Source organism: Colossoma macropomum, unplaced genomic scaffold (assembly GCF_904425465.1).
Source record: "Colossoma macropomum unplaced genomic scaffold, Colossoma_macropomum, whole genome shotgun sequence".
In the NCBI taxonomy this organism is placed as follows: Eukaryota; Metazoa; Chordata; class Actinopteri; order Characiformes; family Serrasalmidae; genus Colossoma; species Colossoma macropomum.
Window position 1 is genome coordinate 26,866,634 of NW_023494809.1, and position 17,647 is coordinate 26,884,280.

The window sequence follows — 17,647 nt, forward strand, 5'->3', positions numbered from 1 at the left end:
TTTGTCATTCATCATTGCGGGTAAAACCAAAGAGCGAACTCAAGTGAGACAGAAGGTTGTGGACATGCACAGATTAGGAAACAGTTATTTTTAAAAAAGTGTAGTCTGTTTAAATTACCATTAAGCACAATTAGGCCAACAATAACGTATCTTAAAAGCATGGTAGAGCTGAAATTTGCCAGGAAGAGGATGCACGAGCACACTGCCCACACTTACAGCGAGGAGGACGCTAAGAGAGGCAAAGAGAAACCCAAAGATCAGTTTCAGAACTGCACAGATGGTGGTTTCAGCTTTCAAAATCCACTGTCAGACGCCAGAGTTCCACAAAAGACGCCTTTCAAGTCACTTTGCAAGGCCTGGACATTGCTAAATGTCATTGAAACTACAAATGTATCATGTCAAACCAAAAGCACTTGATACCCGCTGTCGAATATGGTGATGGATCACTGCTGCTTTGGGGCTGTTTTACTGCTGGTATTCCAGGAGCCCCTGTGAAAACTATTGGCTTTATAAATTCCACTAAATACAGAGGAGATTTCAGCCCAAAATCTTTCTGCCCCTGCCAGAAGGCTGAAGCTCAGGTGTGGGTAGACACTTTGACTTTTAGCAAGATAATGATCTCAAACACACATCACAACCCAGACAGAAATGGTTGCAAGAGCACAAAGCAAAGTTTTGCAATGGCCCCTTGAACCCAGTTCAAACCTTGTGGTGGGTATACAAGAGGGACGTCTTCAAGCAAAGACCTGTGAATATCAAGGAAGTGGAAATATTCTGAATGGAGGAGTGGTCCAAGATTCCTCAATAAGTGTTCTCCAACCTTACAGAAAGCAGCTTAGTGCTGTTTTTCTTGCGAGATGAGGCTTCAACAAATATTAAAAATGGGGGTGTTAATATTTTTTAATGTTTTCTAAAAAACTTGTTACTTTTTTGTTCCAGAACACATAGTTCATTTAAATGAAGGATAATTCTGGAGTGCACTGTAATTAATACATTTCCAAAAGCCTATATATAATAACAGTGTTCAGTACACTCCTAAAAATGATCCAGAAAGGGTTCTTTGGAGTTATAAACAACTTTTTGTTCCCATTACAGGTGTTCTACCAAACCTGATCCCAACAGGGCCTGACAAAATCTGGGGTTTATGGAGTAGATGTTGTTTTATTTCAAGGATTATGCCAGCATGAATTTCACACACTCTTACACTTTCATTCTTGTGCACTGCTCTCTCTTCCTAGTGTAGTCTGTGCGTACGACAAAGTCCGGCTAACGGTCTTCCAACGTGTAAACTATGGACGGAATTAAACGAAAGCTCGCTAAATAGTAACTGTTTAAAATTTTAGGGATGTTTTAATTATGGAAACATGATCTTTACATCAGATAAAAAGTACAGTGGTTGAATACAATGTAGAGCCTGTGATGCTGTATTTTGAGCTACAAAAGCAGGAGGACTGGTACGTCATCTCTCCAGCGACATACTTCCCTGGCGTCTTACTTGTTGTTCCAGGTAGTCCGACAGGTTTTCGAGAGGATTAAAATCTGGGTATTTTACGGGCCAGTCCAGATGTGTGGATGCTCCTGAATGTTCATCATACCGGTCAGCCACATTTGCAGCCCTGTGAATGTGAATGTGAGAAATGTCATCTTGGAATACAGGATAAGAATGTTATTTTCCTCAGTGAGATGATGAGCAAAAGGCAAAACCTGGTTGTCCAGCAGCTCAGTGTTGGCACTGTGATTCAAATTTACTGTCACCTCAACCAAAAAACCCATTTCCACATAGTTAAAACACCCCAGAACATCACAGAGCTCCTCCAGCTTGAACCACACCTGCACACAGTCCTCACTGAAGGCATCCTGAGCTCTATGATGAACACGACGCCGAGCATCATTCACATACAGGCAGAAACGAGATTCATCTGACCAGATAAGGTGTTTTCAGTCAAGAACAGTCCAATTTTTGTGTCTCTTCGTCCACTGTAACCTCTTGTGTTACTCTGCCCCATATGTTCATGGTGGAAACTGGTTGTGAAGGACCTGCACTAACTTCTAGAAGCAATTCTTGCCTGAAAGCGAAGCCACTTTTTGCCACTACTGGTAGACCTGTATGAAACACATTAACAAATAAAATATTTTTATATATCATATTTAAGGTCTGCTAGGACACAGTTGTGACTGTGTTGAGCTGCTAGTGAGAAATGAGGGGTAAAAAGAGAGAGGTGAGAACACAATTCTCAGGGAGAGGTGAGAAAACAACACACATCTCTCCACACAGACAGCTGTACCAACATAAAACAGAAACCGCATCTGCCACTTTCTTGATGTGAAATGTTACTGAACAAAAAAACATGCATAGTCCAACCAAGAGGCCTTTAAAATAGGCTGAAATGGCATTTGATGGCAATTTGAAAAGAGGTTAAGGACCTCTGTGTGCTTTTATTGAAAGGTTGTTGACGGATGATGGCTTGTGCCAAATAACCATTTTTGGCATCTTTATTTTTAAGAGTGTACATTACTGTGCACTATATTCTACATGAACTGTGCCACCTAAGGTCATGTTGTAATTGACGTGCTAAGGTGAAATGTTAACTTTTTCTGAGAATACCTACATAGGAAGGCAGGTATGATTATTAGAATAGCCTACCCTGTACTTGGAAACGGTCTTGATCAGTCATCAGCAACCATATGTACTTCCTCTCAGCTCAGCGAGTGACCACAGCCACTATCACCTCGCAGCCGCTACACAACTACAACCGCAAAAAGCTACAGGAAACTAGCTCTCCTTGCTAGATATTGCTCACACAGTAGCTCTGTGTCAGAGTGTTTCGAACACAAACAACATCATAATCTCACAATCAGTACAGCCAGACAGATTTAATTTTTATTTATTTAGTTTAGTCTGAAAATGTCAGTGAAAATATGTTGGGGAAAAGATCATGTAGGTTAATTAACACCTATAAACTGCAGGCTTCTGCTTGAGTTATTCGTTTAAGACAACATTTACGTACAATTTAAGTTCGTACGCGAATAAACTATGAACTTCAGTCATACACTGATGCAATAAGCTTAGCCTGTGTGGCGTTCAGTCTTTGATATCATGGCAAAGCTGTTTAATGTGTTCATTCATTTGTGAATCTTTGGGTACTTTCCACTTTCAGACACACCTTGTATGCATAACACTGTATGGTGGTCATGCGCTTGCACACACACACACACCACTCACATGCACACGGTTTTGTTTTTATACCTTCTCAGAACGTGGGGTCAGACCGTCACCATCATACCCATATATATTATTTATTCATTTAGTTCTCATATATTATAGTTATATTATATATATGTATTATAAGTTCCTATATGTAACAGAAATCGAAGCCTAGCCCTAATCCTAAACCTAAACCAAAAATAATTGTTTATTTTTTTGTAAAATTTCCCTGACATTGTTAATTATGTCTGTTCAAATGTGTATATATAAGTTCCAATACGTATGTCATTGCTCAATATATATTATGTATTATGTTTATATAAGTATGTACAGTACATGTAAAAATATCTCATATATATTACGTATATGTAAGTGTCTGTGTATATAAACCTGAACCAAAAAGAATTGTTGATTTTTTTTGAAAAAGTTTTGTAACATTGTAAATTACATCTATTTTCACTCCAGCTCATTTTTGTCCTCAAAACGCAGGAAAACAAACTCACACATACACAAATTATTAGGCAGGACAATGGACCATCGGAAAGGTGGGTTGATTGAACAAAAGTGTGCATGTGTGAATTTTCCAGCCGTCTGCTGGCCGACTGGAAGGTGTCAAGGGGGCTTCTGTTTCTGAGGTGATAGCTGGGGGGTGGTGGGGAGGGTGAGTGTATGTGGTAGGAAGCTTTGAAGTGTTCTTTCCCCTCTCAAACGCATATAAAGTAATACTTGGGGGGGCTACTATCAGATATCACTGATCAGTCTTTGCAAGCTGAAGAGATGAGAGCTGCACTGCTGTGTCTGACTGTAATGCTGCTGGCAGCTGCCGTCTGCCAAGGTAAGGGCTTCTTGTTCTTTCTGAAATGTGTTCTGTCTTTTCTTCTGTTGTTGAAACACTGTGATGATCTGCCTTTTTATGCTGAGGGTGTCTAATTTTTTTTTCTTGTGCCAACAGCGATTGGGCCAGGTTCATGTGAATGCCTCAAGACTTCAAACACGGCTCTCCGGATCTCGAATATAAAGAGTTATTATGTGCAGAAGTCAGGTCTCTGCCTCATTGAAGCTGTTGTGTGAGTACTCTTTGTTCTGTAGACATATAAAATAGTAAGACCTGTTACTACATCTAAGAGTAATTGCTGTATATCAATTTTGTACTGTTGTGACTGTACTTGCATATGAGTGTATTATGAATGGGTCATCTCCTGAACTTGTTAAACTTTACTATTAGTAATTCAGAAAAATGTCTCTATTTCGCTTTGTCATTCTCACTCAGCTTTCTCTCTGGTTTTCCAGATTCACTACTGTGAAAGGAGTCAAGATTTGCTCAGACTCACAGAAGCCCTGGGTGAAAAGAGCCATGAAGGCAGTGGATGGAAGAAGGACGACCGTTTCCTCAAAAGCAGTTCCAGCAACTACTGCTTTTAGGCCCACATGGAAGACAACAGGTGATCTGGATCTCACTTCAGCAAATCTGACCAGTAGTGTCTCAGTGTGACATCTATCCTATACTCCTTATTGTGTTCCTGGATGGTCAGTAATCGTTATATTCTGAGATTCACCTGACCACTGCTTTGTGCTCTGTTTGAAGTTGATGTTCTGTGTCCTTCTCGGGCGCTTCCAAATGCTTTTGTTCAATACTTTTGTCTTGTACAGTTATGCCAACAGTACTTTGGCAAGCAGTTTGAGTAAAAGTATAATATTGGACTCTGAAAAGAAATAAAAGGTTATGGATTGCTAATTTTTTGGCATATTCTTCTCAGTTCATCCTTATGGGGAGAAAAGTCTGAAGAGAAGCGCTAGCAACAGTTAGAACAGAGCTGAGTTCATTCGAAAGAGTTGACGAGTCCAGTCAAATCTTATACATTTCCAAAGCCTATATTATGTAATGCAACTCTAACTGTACAGTATGCGCTGTACATGACACGCTTCAAACTAAAAGGGCCAAAAACGTCTTTGTGCAATGCACAAAAGAACCATTTTGGTTACCTTAAGTACCTTTCAGTGGATGGTTCTTTAGAGAACCATTTTTGTAGAGGAAACGTTCGGGTGTGAAGAACCTTTCTAAAGTTTAAAGAAATGTTATATGGACATTCTTGATTTCTTTAAATCGTCCTTCACGGTCACACATCTCTTTTGGTTTATTAATGTCTAATTTCAAATGTGGCTCCGTAGGGCACCTAAAGTGGTTCTTCTACAGCAGTGGTTCCCAAACCAGTTCTGAAGGCCCCTCTGATTATCCACATTTTTCCTTCATTCCTAAGTATTGTGAGTTGGGCTGGAGGCGTCTAGGGGTGCTGAGGACTGGATTAGGAACCGCTGTGAAAGACTCTTCACCCTCACAAATCTCTGGTTCTTCTATGGCAGGGGTCACCAGTCTTGTCCACAAAGGGCTGGTCAAGCTGAAGCACTCCTAACACTCCTAACTGCTGATTAGTTATATGGGGTGTTCTCCTGCTTGGTCGGAATAAAACTCTGCAGCCATGCTGGCCATTTACGGATAAGACTGGTTACATCTGCTCTGTGGCAGTGCTCAAAGAACCCTTGTTTTAAGAGTGAAGGTTCTTTAAACCTTTAAAAGGTTCTTAACACTTGCAAATCTCTTTTTCAAACATGGTTCTTTAGGGAAGCAAGTAGTTATTCTATGCATTGCTTACATTATAATGTGGAATTAAGTGGCATAAAGTGGAAATATTCAGAAATCCACATTGCTGTATTTGAAGTCAGGTGTAATTATTATAATATCAGTCTTCTTCACTGTATTCTTAGATGGTCAGTTCTTATCCTTTATCTGACCTCTGCTTTGTATGCTAGTCTCTGGAATTAGACGAGTAACTGTGGCAGATGAGTGCTGGAATAAGTTATTACTGTATTAGATATTATATGTATTCAGGTTTTATGCTTAATAAAACTGCTCTGGTCAAGAATTCAGGTTTGTTTGTCGCTTTATGGTACACGCGTTTAGTGTGTGTACGTATGTGTGCATGTGAGTGTGTGTAATGCGTTGAGTTTGTGGATGACGGGGGTGGTCTGTGTGACAAAGCTCGTGTCGTCACTTTTAATGGAGTTTTCGCATGTGGGAGGTTTACAATCACCTGAGGTGTGAGTGGGTTCAGACCCACAAAGCTGTACACCGGGGACGTCCCCAGCGTACTCAAAATGCTCTGCACAAAACTCGCACATACATCTCACTTAATACGCAGACCAGCTGAGAGGTTGCACTCAGATGGTCTCATGCACCTCTAAAAGTTGTTGAAAAAACCCAGGAGCAAATTCTTAATTTGTGAGTTCTGTAAATGAAAAGATTGTCATACCGATATCAATTTTAAGGAAGCTAAAATTCTGATAACTGATAATGTTAATGAATATAATCTTATGTGGTCAAAAAATTAAGACAGACTCTAATAGTTTTGCGATCTCATGATGATAAGGCCAACACTTGGTCTGCACCACATTCTTAGTAGTCAGATTTCTTTGTCAAAACTTTAATAAACATTGGAGAAACTGAGACAGTCTCTGATAATATAAATATACTTCGAAATAACCTTAGAACCTGATTTTAAATCTTGAACTTAAAATGCATAATATGAATGTGAACTCTGGACAAGGTTGAAAACTACACACATTGTGTGTTTGATTGTTGTCCAAAGTACCACCACATTTCAGAGGGCAGTTTTCATAATTCATAGTCTTTAAAAAGACACTGGCCTTTATTTATCAGTTATGTCAAAAAGAGCACAGATGTGTCAGTCTTTAATGACGAACAAGCTACTCTGCCTTTGATTCATGAAACTTTCGTATGACGTAGAAACGAGTGGAGATTTGAGCACAAGTGATGAATCAGCTTTGGTGTGTGAAATCAAGTGCCAGTCTACCAGCACCTCATTTCCATATCATGTACATGAAGCATCCCCTAATTCATGCAGATGTTTAGGTAGGGAGCCAATATAATAACAGCATTCAGCCGCTTGTGAATTGCGCTGCTCATAGAGGGAGCTTGAGCTGTTACTGACCAAAATTTATAGTGTTAAAATTATTTTGACTGGAAAGAATTAAATGTGAAATATACAAAATGTCTACTATTTTTAAGATGGTAGAATGTTCTGTAGTGCAATGATTTTCCTAAAATAATATGTTTCACCCCTTAAATGGCCAGGGCCCACCGGCAGGCCCAAAGTGTTATTACACACTTCTATAACTTAAGAATAGCTCAGCTAGTTTGCATTGCAGTCCAGGCAGTTACTAAATAAATAATAAGCCTTAGCATGTAATAAGCCTGGTATTTTAAGGGGTTTAACACTGCATTACTGTAGTGTGTGGCTCCTCTTGCGCAGAATCTGCTAAACACGGCTTTATAATGACCTTCAGACACCTTATTTATTATTCACATTGTAAAATAATTGAGCTGATTCATTGAGTGGGCAAATTTTAATTTGCAATGTTTTAAATAGAGTAATCGATTTTAACCAAGTAATCGTGAGAGTTTAATCTCAAGTAATTGTTGAATTTAATGTTTATTCATGATTTCATGCAAAAGGACAGTTCCTGTGAACTGACTGAGGGAACTGAATTGAGTCTGCTGATAAAATGAGTTGATTAAGGATATAAATAGTACTAACCATTGATGGCCGGAAAATCACGTGTGAGGCAAACATCTGCACTGCTTATCAGATTACTGAGAAGCAAGAGGAGCTGGTTACATGTGAATCGCTGGTTTGTAGTACTATGTATGAATTGTGTAAATCATGCTAATGTAAATGAATCATGATGAAAAGCACATTCCTGAAGAATAAGTATTGTGTTCTCAGGGTGCCTGTATGATTCAGTGCAGTAAAGTCAGGGGGAGGTGAACAGAATGAATTTCTCACTGACTGGGTGAGAAAGTGTGGGTTGCTCCCGTGGAGTCACTGTATGAGTTGGGTGGGTGGTGCTAGCAGCCGTTTTCCACACTCACAGATCAAACCCCAGTGCAAGGAATAATTGAGGCATCAGTTTCAGTGGTCAAGTGACATTGGACAGAATGCGTGTCTTAAAGCTTTTGAACTGCTTCAGTTCCTGTCTCAGAATAAATTAAGAATTTTGTTTCAGCGCACTGAGTAATAATAGTTTCTATAGAGCGCTTCCTGTTCAGGTGTATCTCAGTAAGTCTCTGTGGGGCCCTTTCTGTGGTTTAGACTTGCAGGCCAAAGTGTGTCTCATGAAGATGTTTTGTTTGGTTCTCTACATGATATTCTCATTGAAGTGACTTTGCTCATGCTGAAGCCATTCTAGACTCATTGTTCATGAGTTTTATAGTAACTTGTAGCAACTAGTTGACATGCAGATATTTTGGGTCATGCACCGTCATTTATAAAGGTAATTTTTAAAGGTCATTTATAAAATGGGCTGGAGGTTAGGGAACCAGCCTTGTGATCCCTTGAGCCGACAGTACGTGACTGAAGTGCCCTTGAGCAAGGCACCTAGCCCCCAACTGCCCGGATAGGGCTGCCCACCGCTCCAGGCAAGTGTGCTCACTGCCCCTAGTGTGTGTGCTTTCACTAGTGTGTATGTGGTGTTTCACTTCACAGATGGGTTAGAATGCGGAGGTGAAAGTTCCCCATTGTGGGACTAATAAGGGTCTCTTAATCTTGAAATTCTGATTTTACTTTCTGACTAAAATAATGCAGGCTACCAGAGAAATGACCAAAGATGTGAGAATCAAATCGTCATTGTTGTTCATCACTCCGCTTACATCACACTGTCTAGCAGCTCCATGATTCATCTGTCCAGCAATCTTCCCACCTGTCTCCTTTTTTCTTACACCACACACCAAGTCAGTGAACAATTCCTGCACGCCTCAAGCAGTTCTGTTCAACAATAGGCCTTAATTAGTTCAAATATTGGACAATATCCTCACTTCACGTGTAGAATATTCTCTAAAAGTACAGTGCTATCTGTAAAAATCACATTATGTATCGTATAGACCTCCATACACTCCACACCCCAAAAAAGGAAAGAACAAAGAAAATTCCTTTTAAATGAAGCCCCTTAATGTATTCTAGAAGTTCTTACTCAAGGCAGAAAACACTATGAGAGGTCAAATCTCCATGAAAGACAACAAAAATAAAATTAGTGTTTTCTTATGTAAAAACCAATTGTGTTTTATAAAGCATTCTACTCCTTTACCTGTTTTAAAGGTCTCTCAATTGAACTTTGCATTGTTTTTTTTATTGTACGTGAGCAAACGTTTATAAAAGTATTATACATGATTTTGTGACATCAACAAAGCTGCAGTTTGCTCTCATTTTATCTCAGCCTGGCATTTTTGAATTGTTTTCACCTCTCATTGCTCACTAGCAGCTCATCACAGAGTCAGATTTACAGGGAAAAACATTTTGTTTGATTATATTAATTAAAACTATCAATGTTTTCTGTTACCTAGATTGACCACAAGGGGCATAGGGCTACCAATAATATTTCAGTGTTCGTCATCATGGCTAATCAATCACTGTTACCTAATGCTCGCTAACTTAGCTAGCTGCCTGTTATGCACTGGATTTCCATTCATGCTTATTTTTAAGTTTACTGTAACACAAGCTCACATAAAACGAAGATCAGTCATCACAATAAAATTTAAAATGCCAAAATAAAAGTATCTTAATATGCTACGAAACAATACTTGATAACGAACTTAATCATTGGTTTAATTATGACAACTTTAGCTATTGTTTAGAGTTTATTTACACTGTAGGTACATTTCTAAATTAGTATTGTACCTAACGTTATCACGGCGAGGCGTATGGGGAGCTACTGGTCAGCAGTGGTGATTACCTACTGACAGTGGTCAGAAGAAGGACAATCCATAAACTGGTGGCAGAGTGTTTAGCACCCAACGCAAATTAACATGCAAGGGAAACAACCTGTCCAAACTGACAGAAGATCTACTGTGGCACAAGTCGCAGAAGTGTTTAATGATGGTTATGGGAGGAATGTGTCACAACGGTGACAGTGCACCCTGCTGTGTATGGGACTACATAGCCACAGACCAGACAGAGTGCCCATTCTGACCCCTGTCCACCATCAAGAGGTTCTGGAATGGGCACGTAAGCGATGGAACTGGACCTGAAAGCAATGGAAGAAGGTTGCCTGGTGTGATAAGTTCCATTTTCTTTTACATCATGTGGACAACCTGGTAGATGGGCACCGTTTACCTGGGGAAGTGATGGCACCAGAATACACAAAAAAACAAGCCACTAGAGGGAGTGTGATCTCTGGGCAATGTTCTGCTGGGAAACCTAAACCCTGACATTCATATGGACCTAAACATCATTGTGGACCAGGTACAAACCTTCAGGGCAATGATATTTCCTGATAGCAGTGGCCTCTTTCAGCTGAACAATGCGCCCTGCCAATCTACACACACTGTTCAGGAACTGTTTGGAAAGTCCAAGGTGTTCCCCAGGCCTCCAAATTCCCCAGATCTCAATCCAATCAAGCATCTGTGGGATGTGCTGGAACAAGTCTGATCTGTGATGGCTATCTGCTGCTAGCGTCTTAGTGCCAGATACTACAGGGCACCCTCAGAGCTCTCGTAGAATCCATGCCTTGGTGGGTCAGAACTGTGGAGGACCATAGGCATATTTGGCCATAGGCATATTTCCAGCTGGACACTGCAGGTAATTTGCTGTGTACCACTGCCACAAAGTCATAATTATTCACCGATCAGGCATAACATTATGACCACCTCCTTGTTTCTACGCTCATTGTCCATTTTATCAGCTCCACTTACTATATAGGTGCACTTTGTAGTTCTACAGTTACAGACTGTAGTCCATCTGTCTCTCTGCATACTTTGTTAGCCCCCATTTACCCTGTTCTTCAGTGGTCAGGACCCCCATGGACCCTCACAGAGCAGGTACTATTTGGGTGGTGGATCATTCTCAGCACTGCAGTAACACTGATGTGGTGGTGGTGTGTTAGTGTGTGTTGCGCTGGTCTGAGTGGATCAGAAACAGCAGTGCTGCTGGAGTTTCCTGTATATTTCAGGTATAAAAATTTCTAATAATATTTATAGTCATTATGCAACAGTTTGGGCACCCCTGGTCAAAGGGCATGTACTGCTGGTTTCCCAAGTGAAAATAAATTAACATTTTCTCTACAGAGAACAAACCACATTTTAGTACAACTACAGTTTATTTGCTAAATCTAACATATTGAAAGAACAAAAAATGTGTCCTGTTCCAAAAAAAGCACACTTTATAGTTTCTGTTTTTTATTATGTTAAATGTAGCATATAAATCTAAATTGTGCACTAAAATTTGCAAAAAAAGTCATTTTTTACATTTGTTGTCTACAGAGGACTGTATACTTTCAATAAAATCTAAGGCTATCACCTTTTATTGAACCTTTCAATGAGAATCGTAGGTTTCTGCACGTCATCTCAGCGTTTACGTGGATTCACACTTTTCTGGAACTTTCCTGTGGAGGTTTTTTAAAAGTCATAACTTTCAATGTAGTGGTATGACTGGTTGGTCAGTCCAGTCCATTCATCTAATAATCCCATTTCACTGCTGCTGATTGTGGTTAGATAAGTTTAAAGTGACAAGTAGGGCATATTTTCCACTCTGTAGTCTCTCTCTCTCTCTCTCTCTCTCTCTCTTTGTGTCTATTTATATCTCTCTCTCTCTCTCACTCGCACTCTTGCTCACCACACACACTTGTACACCCTTGCACTTTCTCCGACCGAATTGTGGGTTGAGGGGCTGCGTGTTGAGGGGGGGGATGGAAACGAAAGTGCGTTATAAGGTGTGGAGCGAATACGTTAATCAGAACTACTTCAGACAGCACTTCTAGGCATCACGATGAATCTGTACCACGCAGTCTTCCTCTGCTTGGCGTTCTGTCTTTACTGCAGCACTGTGGGTGAGTCAGAGCCAGCTGCTGCTGCTGTGCAGGGTTGGGGTAGAATGTGCTGAGCATTATAGAGCATTTTGCAAGACTTCTCTCAGGAAATGATGAGAATCAGTAAATCAGTGGACTGTATTGTCGCTATCATGTCAAAAGTTAATAACTTCAAGCTTTACATTGTGTGAAGATTTTACTGACTATGTTCCCATAGAAATGATCCAGACTAACTCATACAGCAGCACTGATATATACCTGGACTAACATCTGAATGATTTTGTTTCTTGTAGCTGCGAGCTGGCCCCCGCACTGCTGTCTAAAAATATCAAATGCAAGGATACCAGCGAAGAGATTTGCATATTATACAGTCTACAGTGCAGGACTTTGCCCCATCAACGCAGTTGCGTAAGTGCACTGATCATCAGAGTTTCTCTTTTACTCATAACCACTGACTCTATTTCTTAACCATCACTGTGCAAAAGTTCTCAATCGTGTTTCTTCAGCCTTCATGCTTTGTGGATCTTGGTGTTGCTTCTCAAGTTCTCTTTTCCCAGTGCTGATCTGTTTGCTTGTTAATTTTAACTCCAGTTTTTGGACGCGTAAAGGCCGGAAGCTGTGTTATGATCCAGACCTGGACTGGGTGAAAAACGTTATGAAGACAGTAGGTCCAAGAAGCAGCTCTGCTCCAGCAGCCTCGAAACCCAAGGACAACAGGAGAAAAGGGAAGAAACAAAAGGTCAAGCAGAATAAACAGTAAAACAAATCTATTTGTGTTCCTACTTTTAAGCTAGATTGGGCTGGATAGTCGTAGGACATTAAGTAATATAAATATATATATTGATATATATATATGTAATATTCATTATTGTGCAAAAGTTACCTAAGCAAATTGTTCAAACCTTTTTTCTCAGTAAGAGTGTTTTTGCCAGTAAAAACTGTATAAATGAACCATTTGGCTGAATTACTTCAGTTACTGTGGTGCCACAGTAAAAACTGCTTAAAATAACAAGTATGTATTCAGACCTTAGATATTTACAATGTTTATGTTCTGATGTATTTAAACCCGATGCATTATTAGAGATGGTAATAAGCTAAATATACACAAAACCATCGTTTATAGGGTGCTTTCTTTTGGCAGGTGTCTGTCCCAAACCCTAAACCATAAATTTACAGTTTTGAAAATAATCCTTTTTTTTCAGTGTTGTTTTTAAAAGTATATATTTGATTTATTTTTAAGTAAAGTTGAATGATTTAGATTTTGCTGTCCCACATTTTCATGTCACTATTGAAATACAAAGAGTTTTATTCGGTAGAAAAATCAGTGAAATCAGTGTGGAACATTAAGAACTGTCAATACTGAAGCACATATTTTTTTGCAGTTAAGAATGAGTTATTTTCTTTTTTGTGTTTAAATGAAAAATATGATGATTTTATGTGTGTACAACTGTCCAAAGCTGTGTTTGCCAGTCATGTACTGTCTAGTGTTTTTAAGTTCTGCTCAAAATAAGCTTAAATTGTCACCACTGAAACAGTTACTACTGAAACATTTGGTAAAGTTTCTGTGGTGTTATGATTGTTTCAGTAATGAAAAAATGTAATGCTGAATTATTGGTTTTAATAAAATAAATATAAATAAGGTCACTCAAAGCAAAAGGGTTTTAGTCTAAAGTGAGAAATGTGCTTTCAAGTCTTATGCAAGAAGTGAACATAAATACAAAAGTAAGCCGTCAACCATTGCATTGCTTTGTAATATTCTCAGGTGTCTAATACTTTTGCACAGAACTGTATATTTTAATACATGTCTTCAAAAAGTTAGGATGGATGTTGACAAGAGAAAAGAGGAGAAAAGAGAAGCTACTATGGTCCAGTAGCCTCACCAACACACAAGGATCAATGCTGAATACCCAGAAAAAGGAGCAGAAAGAGGAAAGATGAAATAAACAGTACAAATGTTTTACTGTGCTTAGTGTTAAAATACACTGGGCTGGATTATAGTCAAGGATTTTAATATCATCAAGTGATATTAAAACATTTCTATTGGTCTATTCATTAAGAAATGTTCACACAACATAAAGTACAGCTGGTATGTTGAATTTAGAAAAATAAAAATGGACAGAAATGGAAATGCTTGGGTTTCTCTGGACAGTGATGATATGCATCTTTGTAAAGCAAAGCGACTCAGGTACGTCTGTGTTTGTATTTATGCTTGAATCTGCGGGTTTTACTCAGAATGTCATGCAGCCCACACTGCCCTAATCACACTCTCGATCTGAATTTAACTTTTAAAAGATTGCTGGTTTCCCTCATAACGTCCTAATTCTAACCGCTGCCCAGTTTCCCCAGTTTCCATCTGTCAGACCTAGAATTACAGTTTTAATAAGGTCACAGTTTTGCTGTTTATAAACAATTTATCAGTAAAAAACTTAAATTTGTTGGCCTGTGTAGCATTTTGTGTTACCTGAACAAAGAATTTGAACAATGTTGGGTTAAAGTGTTAATGTTAGATACTCCAACATAATCCACGTACACATTAAGCACAAAATTTGTCTCACACTGTTATCTAAACTTATCTGTAGTTCAACGAACTTAAAAGGTCAAATTACCTTTTAAAGTTACAATAAAAATCTAAACACTTTCTGTGATCCCAAGTAGCCGACTGTCTAAGCGTTCACCCCTATATCAGGATTTTAAACCACAGTGATGCCACAGTCATCCGTAATCAGGAGCCCAGTGAAATGCCTGGTGGGACTGTGCGATGTAAAGAGTCTTAGCTAGAGGAGAAACTGAGTATTGTTGTTTTAACTGAGATGCAGAATAAAAAAGTTAGCAGAAACTTTAAACTGAGTTGATTTGGGTGACTCTTGTGTCCTCAAGTTGAGTTAACTCAAAAAGTCTGTGTGATAAGTTGCCTTCTAATTTGAAATTGAGCTGATTTTTCGGTTTGTTACCAGATTAGATGGTGCATGTGTTACACACGTCTCAGTTCTGGCTTTTCAGACAGATTAAATCTAGTAATTTTTGTGGGAAAAGTTTGAGTTTAGGTTAAATTTGTTTCCATAAAACCAGCCTTTAATCTTTAACCTGTAAATCTGTTGCATTGCTTAATGTTTTCAGTATTTACACTTTTTCTTGCAAAATTTTATTTTGGCTCATTTTGTTGTCATATCTATGTGCCAATGATATAAACAAATAAATGTTTTATCTATAAATGAATTGTCCTTTTACTTGTTGTATTTATTCCTCTGTACTTTTACTTTAGAGCTTTTACTTGTGTTATGAAATCTCTTCAATTAATCACAGTGCTATGGTTTGTGTGGGGGATTTCCATCATTCTTGTTATCTAAAAGGTTAAATTTTTCATGTTTACTACACTTTTTCGACAGCTTGACTGAATATACGATGCGTGTGAGATATTTTTGTGTTGATGCATTGTTGACCATCATTGTCATTCAGTGTGAGAGCATTTAATCCTGCTAGTAAAGCTGTGTGTTATATGAAGGCAGCTTGGACCGGTGATGCACACAGGAAGAGCGGCCTGTTCAAGACCGTTTCCCTAAAATGTTTCTTCAGAAATGACCACTAGGAGGCGCTAGATAACAGTAAGTGCTGAAATCACCAGTGAAATCAACTTTTCTTTGCTGGAAGTCAAGCTGAGTTTCTCCTTCCCGTCTCTCACCGCTCTGTACTCTCCCTGCTGGAGGGAAGTTCCCCTTCCTCTGTGTGGGGGAGCGTGCTTGGAGGTTTCACACAGTTTGGTCAGTGACAGACAGCAGACAACTCTTTATACCGATTGTTTACCTTTTTTTTATCCTCCTGCCAAGTGTTGCTCTTATTATCAGTACATATACTGTACATATAGTCATTGTAGCTGCACTGAAAAAATAATGCATTGAATTTATTGATTCCAATGTGTTCTCAAGTCAAGTCAAGAGGCTTTTATTGTCATTCCATCTATGTACAAGTACACAGTGGAGGGAAATTACGTTCCTCTATTCTCGATTTGCACTTCAATTAAATACAGTCACAGGCAAAGGTTTGGGCCTCTCTAGTCAAATGATAAGTTTTGTTGATTTTCTAAGTGAAAATAAGTTAATATATCCTCTATAGAGAACAAATATTAGCACATTTTAATACACAATTACTGTTTATTTGCTGAATTTAACATATTGGCAAAAAAATATGTGTATAAGAAGCATAACAAATGTGGTGTAACCCATGTTCAAATATGATGGCTGGCACCATTTAAAGTAATAACAATAATAATATAATAAACATCGTTAATACAATTAAATGAGCAGAAATAATAATCCGTATTAGAATGTTGTAAAGAAATTAAGTTATTATTAAACCATTAAACCCATTCAGCAACTAGAACTGTGTGTAGTGTAGCAAATGGTGTTCTGCAAATGGTGTCTTGCAACTCCTGCAACTTGGAAAAAAAAATACACCTTCATAGCACAAAAAAGAGGGGAGCAAGTGCATAAAGCAGTAAAATACAGTATGTTTTCTGAAAATAAAGAACTAAAGTGGTTACCAGACCGTCAACAAGTAACCCCCTTACACTTTCAGTCATTTACATTGCACCACTCCCAACGACCCTGGAACTGGTCCAGTAGCATAGTCCTTGTGACTAGGGGTGCACAGGTGCTACATAAATTTGGTGAGCCAGGCAGGAGTGGTCTTAAACATAGTCAAATCTTAGAAACCAGAGACTTAAATAACATTTAAATACATACCTAAAATGGAGACTGTTCAAGTTAATAATGTAAACATTTCAAACTTGCTCCTAGACAGTGGCATTAGAGACGCTGAGAACTTTCCTCAGAAAGCTCAAGAAGGTTGTGGAGTTGTAAGGATTTCACATCTGTACTTGACATGGGTGACCTAAAAATTGAAAGTGAGCTTGAATCATTCATACCTAAAGGTCCAACATCTCATATTCTGGAGAATGCAAAATGTACCAGTTCCCATCCCAGTTCAACACCAATACTACACAGTTTCTCTGAATGCAATCAGTCCTTATCTCGATCGACTCATAGAAGACAAACAAAAACTTTAAAAACCTCTGACCCTTCTCTGGTCGTTGCCTGCATCTAAATCATGAGGTGGTTTATGAAACATGTCGCTCCAGCCTTGAGCTCTTCTTGAGGGATTCTGAATCCTCTGACCTGTAAAAATCACACAGATTACTTATAGCCTCGTATCACCTGTCATTGATACAGTCAAACATCTACCCCCTGACTCTCCACCAGAATTGTACTTGGAAATACAAGCCCCTGCTTATGGTACTGTAGGGAATGGTAATGCTTTAGCGTTTATAGACAAAAAGTGTACTCCCGTTTCCATTGCGTACGGCATGATGAGACATGCAGTAAATCATCAATGGTAAACTCAAGTGTTGAACCCAATGCAGAGATACAGGGTTTGAAAAACAAGTAGCTAACCTGCAATCACAGCTTACATGGTTAATCCAGAAAAACAATGGAAAAAACTAAATCAAGTAAGTTGCTGACAAGCTCTTAGCTCAGCGCAAGAAGCCTAGCTGAAGATGACATGGTTATCCAA

At 38.9% G+C, this 17,647-nt stretch overlaps 1 protein-coding gene across 1 annotated transcript in view; it reads left to right on the top strand.

Annotated features, from left to right (window-relative positions):
* The first annotated feature begins 3,772 nt into the window (after positions 1 to 3,772).
* LOC118798561 overlaps positions 3,773 to 17,647 on the top strand; it is a 37,403-nt gene continuing 23,528 nt past the window's right edge. The window contains exons 1-5 of the mRNA XM_036557940.1: positions 3,773 to 4,040; positions 4,158 to 4,272; positions 4,496 to 4,647; positions 12,373 to 12,487; positions 12,671 to 12,835. Coding sequence (XP_036413833.1) covers positions 3,983 to 4,040; positions 4,158 to 4,272; positions 4,496 to 4,647; positions 12,373 to 12,487; positions 12,671 to 12,835 — 605 coding nt within the window. The 5' untranslated portion in view covers positions 3,773 to 3,982. The remainder of the gene's footprint in view (positions 4,041 to 4,157; positions 4,273 to 4,495; positions 4,648 to 12,372; positions 12,488 to 12,670; positions 12,836 to 17,647) is intronic.